This window comes from Schistocerca nitens, chromosome 7 (genome assembly GCF_023898315.1).
Source record: "Schistocerca nitens isolate TAMUIC-IGC-003100 chromosome 7, iqSchNite1.1, whole genome shotgun sequence".
Taxonomy (NCBI): Eukaryota; Metazoa; Arthropoda; class Insecta; order Orthoptera; family Acrididae; genus Schistocerca; species Schistocerca nitens.
This window is the reverse complement of record NC_064620.1, coordinates 82233335-82247737: the sequence shown is the minus strand read 5'-3', so window position 1 is coordinate 82247737 and position 14403 is coordinate 82233335. Positions and strand designations below refer to the sequence as shown.

At 45.1% G+C, this 14403-nt stretch overlaps 1 protein-coding gene across 1 annotated transcript in view; it reads left to right on the top strand.

Annotated features, from left to right (window-relative positions):
* LOC126195480 (KH domain-containing, RNA-binding, signal transduction-associated protein 2-like) overlaps positions 1–14403 on the top strand; it is a 380097-nt gene that overhangs the window by 226220 nt on the left and 139474 nt on the right. The window contains exon 3 of the mRNA XM_049934110.1: positions 3329–3445. Coding sequence (XP_049790067.1) covers positions 3329–3445 — 117 coding nt within the window. The remainder of the gene's footprint in view (positions 1–3328; positions 3446–14403) is intronic.

Sequence of the window (14403 nt, the reverse complement as noted above, 5' to 3'; positions counted from 1 at the left end):
CATACAACGCAGTATGCTATAACCCTTTCTAGACAATTATTGGCAACGGTGCACTTACGCCTACAATATAGCATTGAATCTTTTGGACCGAGGTTTCAAAAACCGTGGATGGGCACGCGGAAAAATATGAGAATGTCGTCATTATTCCACCATAATCTAGGGAACTTGAAAACCCTACTCAACAAAATTTTTGAAGGAATTTCCTCTGTTAATTAATTGGTGGAGAGGACAAACAAATCCAAAATTAGGGGACTATATATTTCCAGATGAAAAAGGTTGCTATAGTGCAGTCCTCAGTTGACTCCTTCCAAATTCATTTCAATAATGGAACCCTGCGATACTGTTTTTATGGTCAGGAATAAATATGATCAAAAATATTCGAAACTGCTTGTATTTCTTCCAGAGAGAAAAAGAAGCCACATCTCCAGAAGACTGCATCAAAACACATTCCTTTGTACATCACAATTATTATCGCCAATATTCTATCATGATTTGCTGCAAAACTGTGCGATGAGGGTGAACATTTTATAAATGTATACCAGATTTGTTTTTGTATAGATACCTTAAAACAACCAGGTAATTTTAGAAATGTGGTTTTTTGCAACTTGTGGAATATGCCGAGTAAAATACGGCTTGCCCTATTTTTGATACGAGTATCACCACATCACGTGTAAATCATCAACTGTAAATACACTCCTGGAAATGGAGAAAAGAACACATTGACACCGGTGTGTCAGACCCACCATACTTGCTCCGGACACTGCGAGAGGGCTGTACAAGCAATGATCACACGCACGGCACAGCGGACACACCAGGAACCGCGGTGTTGGCCGTCGAATGGCGCTAGCTGCGCAGCATTTGTGCACCGCCGCCGTCAGTGTCAGCCAGTTTGCCGTGGCATACGGAGCTCCATCGCAGTCTTTAACACTGGTAGCATGCCGCGACAGCGTGGACGTGAACCGTATGTGCAGTTGACGGACTTTGAGCGAGGGCGTATAGTGGGCATGCGGGAGGCCGGGTGGACGTACCGCCGAATTGCTCGACACGTGGGGCGTGAGGTCTCCACAGTACATCGATGTTGTCGCCAGTGGTCGGCGGAAGGTGCACGTGCCCGTCGACCTGGGACCGGACCGCAGCGACGCACGGATGCACGCCAAGACCGTAGGATCCTACGCAGTGCCGTAGGGGACCGCACCGCCACTTCCCAGCAAATTAGGGACACTGTTGCTCTTGGGGTATCGGCGAGGACCATTCGCAACCGTCTCCATGAAGCTGGGCTACGGTCCCGCACCCAACATCGTGCAGCCCGCCTCCAGTGGTGTCGCGACAGGCGTGAATGGAGGGACGAATGGAGACGTGTCGTCTTCAGCGATGAGAGTCGCTTCTGCCTTGGTGCCAATGATGGTCGTATGCGTGTTTGGCGCCGTGCAGGTGAGCGCCACAATCAGGACTGCATACGACCGAGGCACACAGGGCCAACACCCGGCATCATGGTGTGGGGAGCGATCTCCTACACTGGCCGTACACCACTGGTGATCGTCGAGGGGACACTGAATAGTGCACGGTACATCCAACCCGTCATCGAACCCATCGTTCTACCATTCCTAGACCGGCAAGGGAACTTGCTGTTCCAACAGGACAATGCACGTCCGCATGTATCCCGTGCCACCCAACGTGCTCTAGAAGGTGTAAGTCAACTACCCTGGCCAGCAAGATCTCCGGATCTGTCCCCCCAAGCCGTTCCACAGGACTACATCCAGCATCTCTACGATCGTCTCCATGGGAGAATAGCAGCCTGCATTGCTGCGAAAGGTGGATATACACTGTACTAGTGCCGACATTGTGCATGCTCTGTTGCCTGTGTCTATGTGCCTGTGGTTCTGTGAGTGTGATCATGTGATGTACCTGACCCCAGGAATGTGTCAATAAAGTTTCCCCTTCCTGGGACAATGAATTCACGGTGTTCTTATTTCAATTTCCAGGAGTGTATTAAAAGCAATTTTACGTATGATGTCCTAGTGAACGCCTTGCATTACCTTCCTGGAAGTTTATTTGCAACTGTAGATTTTGCTTTGCCTTTCCTTTTCAAGGCTTTTACGAAAATGTTAATAAATACAATATATTAAGAATTGTTTCAATTTATCTGAAGTCTAAGTGACGCAATGACAGAATCATTGGTTTCCCCAGGCAGACTTTAGTCTAGGACTCAAGGATTACCATTCTCTACTCTTTCGGTTGAGCCAACCGGTGCTGAGGTCTTCGCTAACATAAATCGCTAATGCCTCGCCCAGTTAACACTAAAAATGATAGTAGTTGCTGAACTTTCGGTCATTTGGAGCTCCCATCTCTATCATTTTCACTTCTGGCCAAACCTTGCATATACCATAAATTTGGACGAAATCGGTGGTGCCGAAGTTGGCGCTGTCGCATAATCAGTTCAATGTTGCCACCCCTTTACTCCAAAACATGGTTCAAAAATGGCTCTGAGCACTCTGGGACTCAACTGCTGAGGTCATAAGTCCCCTAGAACTTAGAACTACTTAAACTTAACTAACCTAAGGACATCACACAAATCCATGCCCGAGGCAGGATTCGAACCCGCGACCGTAGCGGTCGCGCGGTTCCGGACTGTAGCGCATAGAACCGCTTGGCCACTCCGGCCGGCCAGAACACGGTAGTTTAACAAGAGAAAGTCAACTTCTTCCTTTTCTATTTTCCCAATTTAAAGCAATTCACGTAATTTATGTGCAAAGATATACAGGAAAAAGAAACACACTTGTGAAACACGGGAGTGCCCAGTCCAATTAATTCCCGTAATAGCGAGACATCTGCGTTGCCCCGGCGGGCGTAGAAGGTAGGGAACGGTCTTACCGCAAAGGGCAGAGGCGCAGCCATATTTTCCGTCTCATTACAGCGATGAGATGAGACGAGACGTCTCCTTGCCCGGCGGCGAGTAGAGACCCCAGATTAAGGGGGGCGTCGCCGCCCGGTATCGTAGGGGTTGACGGAGGGGCGGGTCTCCGTTTGATGTCTCACCCCCACACTCTGCGCTCCGGCGTGTCACAGACGTTTCCGCGAAAAAGTCACAGCCGCCGTGTTCTTTGCGGTCAGGGAGCAAGGGTGGAGCGAGGCACCCGCGCGTAAGTTAATGACGTCAGACGTGCAAGCAACGCGAGCTACACTCTCTCTCTCTGTGTGTGTGTGTGTGTGTGTGTGTGTGTGTGTGTGTGTGTCTGTGTGTGCGTGTGTATGCGCGCGAGCGCTTCAATTAGATGGCTCGGAGCACACGGTCGTATACTAAAGGCGTCCTCTTTGCCGTCTGTTGCAGTTCAATTTCGTGGGCAAGTTACTCGGTCCCAAGGGTAACTCCCTCAAGAGGCTTCAGGAGGACACGATGACGAAGATGGCCGTTCTCGGCAGAGGTTCCATGAGAGACAAGGCCAAGGTAAGCTGCGCCACCAGCGTTCTCCTCTCTCTCTCTCTCTCTCTCTCTCTCTCTCTCCACACCTTCCTGCATCCCCAACCATCATCAGCGTTACTGCATTTATTCACTGTGTTTATTTACCACGGAAGTCTCGTATAAACGAAACGCATTCTGAAGCCTGTGTAAGCCGACGTGCTGCCCTCTAATAATTTTTTTTATGGCAATAATAGCAGAGTAATTTTCTTTGCATCTAAGACCACAGGTGCAATGATTTTCTTGGCATACGTTCTTCGTACGAGGGTCACTCCAAACGAAATGTACACTATTTTTTTTTAAAAAAATCCATCTTTTATTCTACATGTTTGAAAGTTTTACAGTGTGTAGATCATCCTTTAGGAACAATATTTTCATTTCTCCACATAATTTCCATCCCTCTCAACTGCCTTCCGCCATCTTGGAACCAGCGCCTGCATACCCGCACGGTAAAATTCTGGACCAACCTGTCGGAGCCACTGTTTGGCAGCTTGCACAAGGGAGTCATCATCTTCAAACCTTGTTCCACGAAGAGAGCCCTCAGTTTCCAAAAGAGATGATAGTCACATGGATCCAGATCAGGACTGTAAGGCGGGTGTTTCAGTGTTGTCCATCCGAGTTTTGTAATCGCTTCCATGGTTTTTTGACTGGCATGCGGCCGTGCATTGTCGTGCAACAGCAAAACATCCTGCTTTTGCCGATGTGGTCGAACACGACTCAGTGGAGCTTGAAGTTTCTTCACTGTCGTCACATATGTATCAGAATTTATGGTGGTTCTACTTGGCATGATGTCCACAAGCAAGAGTCCTTCCTGAATCGAAAAACACCGTAGCTGTATCTTTTACAGCAGAAGGTGTGGTTTTGAATTTTTATTTTTTTTTCTTGGGTGAATTTAATGATGCCACTTCACTGATTGCCTCTTCGTCCCTGGTGAAAAATGATGGAGCCATGTTTCATCACCTGTCACAATTCTTCCAAGAAATTCGTCTTCACCACTCTCGTACTGTTCCAAAAGTTCGCTGCATACCGTTTTTCTTGTTTCTTTGTGAGCCACTGTCAACATCCTAGGAACCCACCTGGCACAAACCTTTTTTAACGCCAACACTTTCAGTATTCTGCAAACGCTTCCTTCCCCTATCCCAACGTAGCGTGAGAATTCGTTCACTGTGATGCGTCTGTCAGCAGTCACCAATTCGTTAACCCTCTGCACATTGTCTGGAGTGTGTGCAGTACGAGGCCTGCCGCTGCAAGGACAATCCTCAATATTGCCGTGCCCGCTTTCATCACGTAACCTGCTTGCCCACTGACTAACTGTACTGAGCTCGACACCAGCATCTCCATACACCTTTTCCAACCTCTTGTGGATGTTTCCCATTGTCCCTTTTTTACAGTACAGGAATTCCATGACAGCACGTTGCTTCTGACGAACATCAAGTGTAGCAGCCATCTTGAAGATATGCTATGACGGCGACACTCACGGGAACAGGTTGAACTAAGTTTGAAAACAAGCGGGAAGCATGTATGTACACACTGTAAGACTTTCACACATGCAGAATGAAAACTGTATTTTTACAAAAATAGTGTGCATTTCTTTTGGAGTGACCCTCGTAACATCGTATTCTACTGAACTTGTAATATCTGCCATCGCAGGTGATTTTTTTATGATCAAACACGTAACTAATGTACCTAGTAGGTTATTCCATATAGCGTAACTTATATTTTGTTTAGACTTTGCTTTTAGCTTCACGTAAAAACTGATCTAATGAAACTTTGATACTATTTTGTGAGAAACAGCTTTCAACAGAATACCTGGGAATAACCGAAGACAAAAACTGTACAAGGATACTGAAATTAAATAAAAATGGTCACTTTCGGGGGTCATAGTGTCACTCTCCTTCTTATGCCTGTTCCGGTCTCACTATCTCCTCCTTGGCCTTTGCACACACCTTCTTCGAGTGGGATAGCATTCCATTGCTTGTTTCTACATCTACATCCACATCCATACTCCGCAAACCACCTGATGGTGTGTGGCGGAGGGTACTCTGAGTACCTCTAGCGGTTTTCTCTTCTATTCCAGTCTCGTATTGTTCGTGGAAAGAAAGATTGTCGGTATGCCTCTGTGTGGGCTCTAATCTCTCTGATTTTATCCTCATGGTCTCTTCGCGAGATATACGTAGGAGGGAGCAATACACTGCTTGACTCCTCGGTGAAGGTATGTTCTCGGAACTTCAACAAAAGCCCGTACCGAGGTACTGAGCGTCTCTCCTACAGCGTTGTGGGATTCTCTGAGGTGACGTATGCAGTACATGCTCTTTTCAGTCCTTATTTTGTTAAATTACTTTTTCAGTTAATGGTTTTGTTACAAGTTCTTTCCTTTTCTTCATTCCTTATTTTTTCTTCTATTTTCCAGACTTCCAAATATTTAAGGAACTTCATTCCCGATACTTCAAACTGCCTTAGCTTTTGAGGTCTTAATGACGAACTTACTGCTGCATAGTGCGTAGCGTCATGACTTTATAAAATTTCATTTCTGTTTCTCATCTAATTTTATCCTTTCATTTTCTTCTAATCGTAGGACATATAAGTTTATAGTGGTTAATTTTCTTATTTATGTGTTTCTCTCTAATCAGAACTTATGCCACAGCCTAGGTAATGGAAATGGTATACCTATTCTGTTATTATGTTACCGATGATTACCTTATTTCTTAACCGGTATTTTCTTTAATAGGTTGTTGTTTTGTCGTGGTACCTTCAGATTAGAGCTTAAACTTATTTTGTGTAATCTATGTACTGTTGTTTGTAATTTGGCTTCGATGTCTGGTGTCAGCTGTTTGCTAGAATCTGTTCTTATTTTTGTGTTTTTATCAGGTGCCCTGAAAATGTCTTTTCGCCTATGTCGAACGGAGATCTGCACTGTGTATGTGCGCAAATGCTTTGTCATAGTAGTTAGATGCTAGGTGTGGTGTCATTAAAATATTAGTAGGGGATAGATCTTGCATCATGATAGGCACCACAGCCACGAACTTATTAAATGAAGACGGCATTTTTCTCACCTAGGCTGTAGTTGTTTAAGCGTCTTCTTCGTTGCACAAATGGCATTTTAAGCCATTGTCGACTGTTTTGCTGTATAAAAAGGACAATACATTACCACCATGGACAGGGAACAAAATAGTGTGAATATGGCTTAGTGAAAAGGTAGTTGTCTTTTAACAGGATGCCATTCGTATGGAAAAGGCAGTCACGTGACGTGTTTCCTATCGTTTTGGTTCGTAAATTGTATTGTTCTAGGTGATTTCACAGATGCTTAATGCCATCAATAACAGCGCAATCTCTAAATCAAAACGAGCGGTAGAGGACGTGAGAAACGGCTTTCCTAAATACAGGGTGTTCAAGAAGCTCCCACATATTCCTAAAGGAGGTAGCAGAGGAGAGTGTTGTACCCGGATGATAGTGTATCTAGAAACACATGATGTCTCCTGTTCAATATTTGAGTCTAGTGACTGGTTCTCGTGAAGGTGAGCGCACTAGAAACCGCCGTAAGCAGACTGCAGCATCTTCTAGTGTTTTTGTTGTTGTGAGACTTGAAGTTATGATTTGTGCAGCTTATTAGAATTTCTACATATTTAACTGTTTTGTAATATACTAAATCTACCTGGAGAATATTATTAAATCTTCATTATAGAGTTTCACGGCGAGTAAAATTTTGCGTAAGTTTAAAACTAGCCGCTCGGAGTGGCCGTGCGGTCTCAGGCGCCACTCACGCCGGAGGTTCGAGTCCTCCCTCGGGCATGGGTGTGACTGTTGTTCTTAGCATAATTTCGTTTAAGTTAGTTTAAGTAGCGTGTAGCTTTAGGGACCGATGACCTCAGTAGTTTCATCCCTGAATAATTCACACACATTTGAACATTTTTGTTCAAAAAAATGGTTCAAATGGCTCTGAGCACTATGGGACTTAACATCTATGGTCATCAGTCCCCTAGATCTTAGAACTACTTAAACCTAACTAACCTAATGACATCACACAACACCCAGTCATCACGAGGCAGAGAAAATCCCTGTTCCCGCCGGGAATCGAACCCGAGAACCAGGGCGCGGAAAGCGAGAACGCTACCGCACGACCACGAGCTGCGGACTTTGTTTAAAACTACTTACATAAAGTGTGGGCGGTTAAGCCATGTTCTGTTAGTTGTGCTCCATCTTGCGACTTGAAACGTAAGATAGTCTTCTACCACGTAAAACGTGATTTTTGTAAATGACTTCGGTTTCTTTAGTGTCTTAACAATTTTGCCTGTTCTGAATATGAAAATCTGTTTTAGGTACCAAAAGCTTCTCTTTCAATGTATTTTGAACTTGTAATTAGTTTCTGATAATAATGCACTTCTTCTTAATTTTATTTCACTTACTGATTATTGGTGTGTAGCAGATTGATAATGTAACACACAGACTATTAAATACACTATTGACGAAATTTTATCCCCTCCAACACTTTTCAAATTTGGATAGAGTATTTTTACCTAGGTACAAGAACATATTGGATCCCGGAACCGTATTTCACTTTGGCAAAAGCCTTACTTTTCCGAAGGAATTTTATGTAATTTCATAAAAATATATGAGCACATATAAATGGAATGCTATCATTCCGAGCTGGAACCAGAAAATGTACTTAACTTTTACGAGTGCGAATCAGGAAGTCTTTGCCTTTAATTTTTACTAGCCAAAATGAAGTACTGACAGGTGGCTACAGATATACATACTATTCTACGTACCCTAAAGAATTTTTCAACGTGTTATCCACGCCGGTTCAGACATTTGTCCCATCGTAGCAATAAATCTGAGATGCTCCAGTGGTAGAAATCGTCCGGACGACTGTGGAACCATCGTGGCACTGCTGCCTTGGCTCCATCGTTTAGCGAGAATCACCATCCTGCCGGGAACTTCTTCAGTGGACTGTAAACTTGAAAATCACTAGGGAGAGGTCCGGATTGTGTGGTGTGTGGTTCACACTCACACAATAAAATGACGGGAGCTCGTCGGCGGTTATGATTGCCACACGTAACCTCGCACTGTGGTGGATAACAACATCGTCTAGATTGAGAACCCCTCGGTGCTTCTTCCTGATGGCAGCCCGCAGACGTGACGGTGTGGAACAGTGGCTGGCGACATTGATGGCTGCACCCAGAGCTACGAAATCCAGCAGAGGCCGCCCACGGCGTTCCCAGAACACCGTTGACGTAACTTCCCCAATAGATGACACTGAACAGAATTTCTTTGTCACAGGTGAATCCAGATGTTTCCACATCATGCTCTGCTGCTTCGGTGTTGGCGTGATATGCAGTATCCACGCTGCTTCGCCAGTAACAGTGCGAAATACCGTTTCAGATTATTTAGTGAAGCAACTATTCGCTTGCCTTTCATGATGTCACCAAACCGTTCAGGCACCGACCAACATAAAACCTTCCGATACCCTACGGACCCGTGAACGATAGCGTAAACATACGAAGTGCCAAACTCCGAGGAAATCTTCTTGACGTGCACACGCCGATCCACTTTCACCATTACATCCATGCGGGAAATTTGCTGTCACCCAGCGACGAAAGCGGACTTCACGAACGCTCATTGTCATGCAAGTCTTCACCGCCTACTGTGAACTCACAACACCTCCTCCTCCTCCTCCTACTCTTCCTCACACTTCCCAAAGCAAGACACTTTTCTCAATATATGCGCTGCATTTCCCTGCGGATATCGATGGATGTTCGTCCCTTGCTCCACAGAAAGCGAATTACACTTCGTTGCTCGTACGTCGTGGATGTGTGAAACACAAGCGCTATTTTCACAAACTGATAGCAGCATCGTGCTGAGGAGCTACTGACAGATAAAGCAGGACCTCTCCATGAAATGCTGACTTCGCATTACAGCCGTAAGTTAGTTAAGAGATAGTGGACAAAAGCTGTCTGGAAAAGACAGGGCTGGCTGTAAAAGAGAGTCTTTGTGTTCCAAGGTACAACAAATGTGTTCAAATGTGTGTGTAATTTTATGGGACCTAACTGCTAAGGCCATCAGTCCCCAAGCTTACACACTACTTAACCTAAATTATCCTAAGGACAAACGCACACACCCATGCCCGAGGGAGGACTCGAACCTGCGCCGGGACCAGCCGCACAGCCCACGACTGCAGCGCCTTAGACCGCTTGGCTAATCCCGCGCGGTCAAGGAGCAACACTCCCCCCTGTTGTTCAAAACTAGAATAAAAGTTTCTTTAATGAAATGTTCTGAAATTTGATACCTGTTGAGATATGGACTAATCTGCCATCTCATTCCTATGTGTCTGTTACATAGAAGAAGACAATTCTGCATGTGTTTACCACACATTACGCACATCCTTTATTCCGGCTTCGCAGTGATTGACGTACTCTTTCAAATACACTTGACTTCATTCGGATTGGATCACATACATTAGTCGCAGGCTCCCATAACGTCTGCAAATTGTCGATGTGTTGGACGTACACCCATGACTTAGGATAAATTTCGTCTCAGCCAGAAATCCAACGGATTCAGATCCAGGGAACGGGGAGACCATACTACTGAACCTCCTCGAGCAATCCATCACCTATGAAACGTTGCGGTGAGGTACCGTCATACGATCCGTATAAAATGACGTGGTGTGCCGTTGTGAATAAGACACTGTTGTTACCTTTCTACAAGGACAATATTCTCAACCGCTCGGGTAATTCATCGCGCAGAAACTGGACATACACAACACTCATTAACCTGTTTGTTAAAGTGTATGGCATTACATACCTGCCATCGATGATTCCTGCCATACATTGATACTGAAGCCGCGTATGATGCTACTTTACTATGCCACCTCTTGTGAATCTGCCTCGTCTGTTAATAAAATGCAGGCTGTAAACTGCGGATCTTCAACGGATGACATCTCTCGTTTTCGTGTGCTTGCATTTAAGTTGTTCTAGTTGTGACCAATACTACCTCCTGTAGGAATGCGGAACACTTCTTTTAAAATACATTCTGTATTTCACACAGGAAATTTATTTCGCCCTTAAGTTGCTGGATTTGACATTAATAAGTACCTGCAAATTTTAACGTAAATATAAGAAGCAACAGTTGCTCATCTACATCTATATCGTACCCGGCAAGCTACGTTACTGTGTGTGGTCGAGGGTACTTTAGACTACATTGACTGATCCCCGCTTCCCTGAACCACTCGCGAATGGCGCGTGGGAGAAATGACTGTCGGTAGGTCTCTGTATTAACTCTAACTTCTCGAATTTTCTCGTCGTTATCATTTTGCGAGCTGTATGTGGGAGGAAATAATATATTGCCCGACACTTCCAGGTAAATATTTTCTCGAAATTTAAACAGCAGACCTCTTGTGGTGCACAACACCTCTCTTGTAACTTCTGCCTCTGGAGTTTGTTGTGCTTTCGCGCTACTGAACAATCCCGTGCCGAAATGCACCGTTCTTTGTGGGATCTTCTCTGGTCCGAGCACGGGGCTCACAACCCGATCCACATGCCACTGTTAGGCACTAATGAACGACTGAGTCCCTTACTTCGATTGCACATAATTCATTAAGGTCAATCCAACACAGTTATTTCAAATAACATAAATGAAGTTATATTTGAATCTGTCTGACATTAAACAGGAATAAAAAGAAAAACAATTTCAATATCAGCTGATTTAGAGCGTCAAGCGCGAGTTAAGCCAATAACCAGATAAACTAAACAATTCTCCGTAATTCAAAAGAAAGAGAAAAACAAAATTGAATCAGTACACCCCACTGACAAATATCCAAAAAACCTTACAATACTACTCAAAAGAATACACTGAAGTGGGGAGCAATCATTCACCCGACAGAACACTTCAAAATGAGTTCAATAACACAGCTGCGTGCCCCAGAAAACTGCAAGACATTAAATACACTTCATTTGACGAATAACAAATACTCATTAACATTACGCCACTAGTGTTTGAACTGCAGTGTCCCAAAGAAACAGGCGCTTATTCTGAATGAACAATTTTTTTATATGTTTAAATTACAGCATTAAGGAATTCCAAAAGATGTCCAATCACCCCCCCCCCCCTTTTTCAGTTGAGGCCCAAATCTTTCCCCTTTCTGGGCGGAGGCTGAGCCAGAAACACAAAATGCCACAAAAACACAGTTTTGCTGTGAAATCTTACAGGACACTCGGAAGCAGTTACAGACAAGGGGTCGGCAGCCACAAATAACACAGGCTAAGAGTCAGGCTGGGAGCACATCCTACGAGGACTTGTTCACACTATGCTCACCACGAACTGTGGACATTCCGGCCGAACATCCGCTTGCGGTGGCTGCCAGAAGGACGAAGCAGCCAACAGGCTCACACCGTGCTTCTCACACAGGCACCTCAATTTGTGCAAACATCTAGGCCAACACCAACTCCGGACTCCCCTCTCACTGCGAGGCTTGGCACAGTTTATATGAAATGCCTTCGAGGCAACCAGTAACCGCCGCAGGAGTTTCACGATTAGCAAACAGCCCCAGAGTAACAGACCATCACATATGTGCTTACGCTCGAGCCACAACTCCGCCAGTCTCACCGGCCGCCCCAAACCGACTGCCTCTCGCCGTCCCGCGCGCCCCAGCCGAAAACGCAAAGATGCTCATGCCCGGGGACGCGCCAAAGATAACAAGCCGATCGCTGATGATCGACCAGCGACCTGGCTGATTCTCTGTCTCTTCTGTCAGTCCTACCGGCTAAGGATCCCACGTTGATAGGCAGTACTCAAGAATCTGTGGAACAAGCACCTTGCAGGCCACTTCCTTCGTGAGTGAGTTACATTTCCTTAACTTTCTTCCTATGAATCTCAGTCTGGCATCTGATTTTTCTACTGTTTTTTTTTGTGATCATTCCACTTACGGTCGCTTTGGATAGTTACTCCTAGATAATTTTCAGCAGATTCCATTTCGAGCAATCTTTCGTGAATAATTATATTACTAGATTTCTTTTCCTATGTATGCGCAATAAGTTACATTTATTCGCGTTCGAGGACAAGTGCAAGAGCCTGCATCGTTCATCAATCCCTTGCAGGTCATTCTAAAAATCGGTACAGTCTTCTGGTGTTACTACTTCGTTATAGACAACCGCATCATTTGCGAACAACGTTAAAGAGCATCCGACGCTTTTTACTGGATCGTTTATCCACGCCGTAGACATTAAGGGTATTACACTGCCTTGGGATACTCAGGAAATTACACTTACATCTGTCAATTTTGTTCCGTTAAGGACAACGTGTTGAGTTCTGTCCTCAAGGAAATCTTGAATGCAGTCGCAAATCTGGTCCGACACTCGATAAGCTTGTATTTACTTCATTCGCCGACAATGCAGGACGTTGTCAAATTCCTTCCTGGAGTATAGGAACACGGCATCAACCGGAGGGCCGTTGTCTACAGTCCTATGGATCTCAGGGAGGAAAAGAGCGAGCTGAATTTAACAGGAGATCCCTTATTTAAGCTACACTTGCCTATATGAGACTAATTCTGAAATTTTGGTGTCTATTTTTACAGTAATTACTGCCGCTCTCGTTTTTGACGTAGGTGAATTTGCATGAACCTGTTACAGTATTGATTGAACTGCGTGAAAATTCCGTGTGTTCGTGCTGTAACGATAACGGCTCTGAGGAGATTTGAACTAAATAATTTTGATCGTAACTGAGTCTAAATATTTAGTTCGGGAGCGTAATCAATGACATTTAATGATATTAGACCTGGAAGAAACCGTTTCGATATCAAAGTTACTGCAAAAGCCACGTTCGCACTCAATAAACAAAACCTCGAAAGAATATCAACTATAGAAATTTCGCGAATGATTTTGGAAAAATGCGGACAACAAACTGTAAAACTGTTCAAAGATACAAAAGTAATTAAACTCACTCAAGACTTTGCGAACGCAGCAACGAGTTCCAGAACGTAAAGAGAAGTTCCTGGCATCGTATAGTTCTCAGATTTGCTACTCTGGTTACACCTTGCACCACTGAGAAACATTCCAATTCATTCCGATTTACAGAGGGAAGAGTGGAGACACGTCTGAGTGGTGTCAGGATACCTGTTGGGAACACGTGAAGCGTCAACGACGAGAATAAAATGTTATTATAGTTCATTTATTTATTCAAAACGTTTACAAGTCGCAGTTCTTCCGTAGCAGCCTCGGCTGTTGGTAATTCAGCTGTGTGTTGGATTCTAGCTGACGTCCGTCGAGTCAGCTCAGCGTTTTCCCCCCCGGAGGTGATGCCCGCGACCCTGGTGGCTCATGCTGCTTGTGGGCGGGGCTGCAGCTGCCCCAGCGCTAAGTGGTTCTCGCACCGCCTGCGGAGCGTACTCAGTCCCACTCCGAATTCTAGGACACCCCTTGACGAGCCATCCGATGTACCTGGCGTTTGTAGTCGAGAGGTCGGTTGATTTCCTCCGTACCCCATTTAGGTTGGAGCACCCGAAGAGCCGGCCGTTGTGGCCGAGCGGTTCTAGGTGCTTCAGTCCGGAACCGCGCAGCTGCTACGGTCGCAGGTTCGAATCCTGCCTCGGGCATGGATGTGTGTGATTTCGTTAGGTTAGTTAGGTTTAAGTAGTTCTAAGTTGTAGGGTACTGATGACCTCAGATGTTAAGTCCCATGGTACTCAGAGCCATTTGATCCATTCTGAGCACCCGAAGAAACGTTGACGCCAAGATGCCCTGTTGCTGGCTTCCGTGTTGAAATCCGCTACTGGCAACATTCTACGATGTTGTGTTGTCGTAAGACAGTCATTTTCTCCGTCAGTAAATGGTAGGCTGCGAGCAGCTTAGAATTTCATCAGGTGAAGGCCGTCATCTTTAGCACATTTTCGGCTAGTTCATAGACTGTGCTGGAGCATGTAGGACATACGTCCACAACAGTACCGTTATCATGGGATC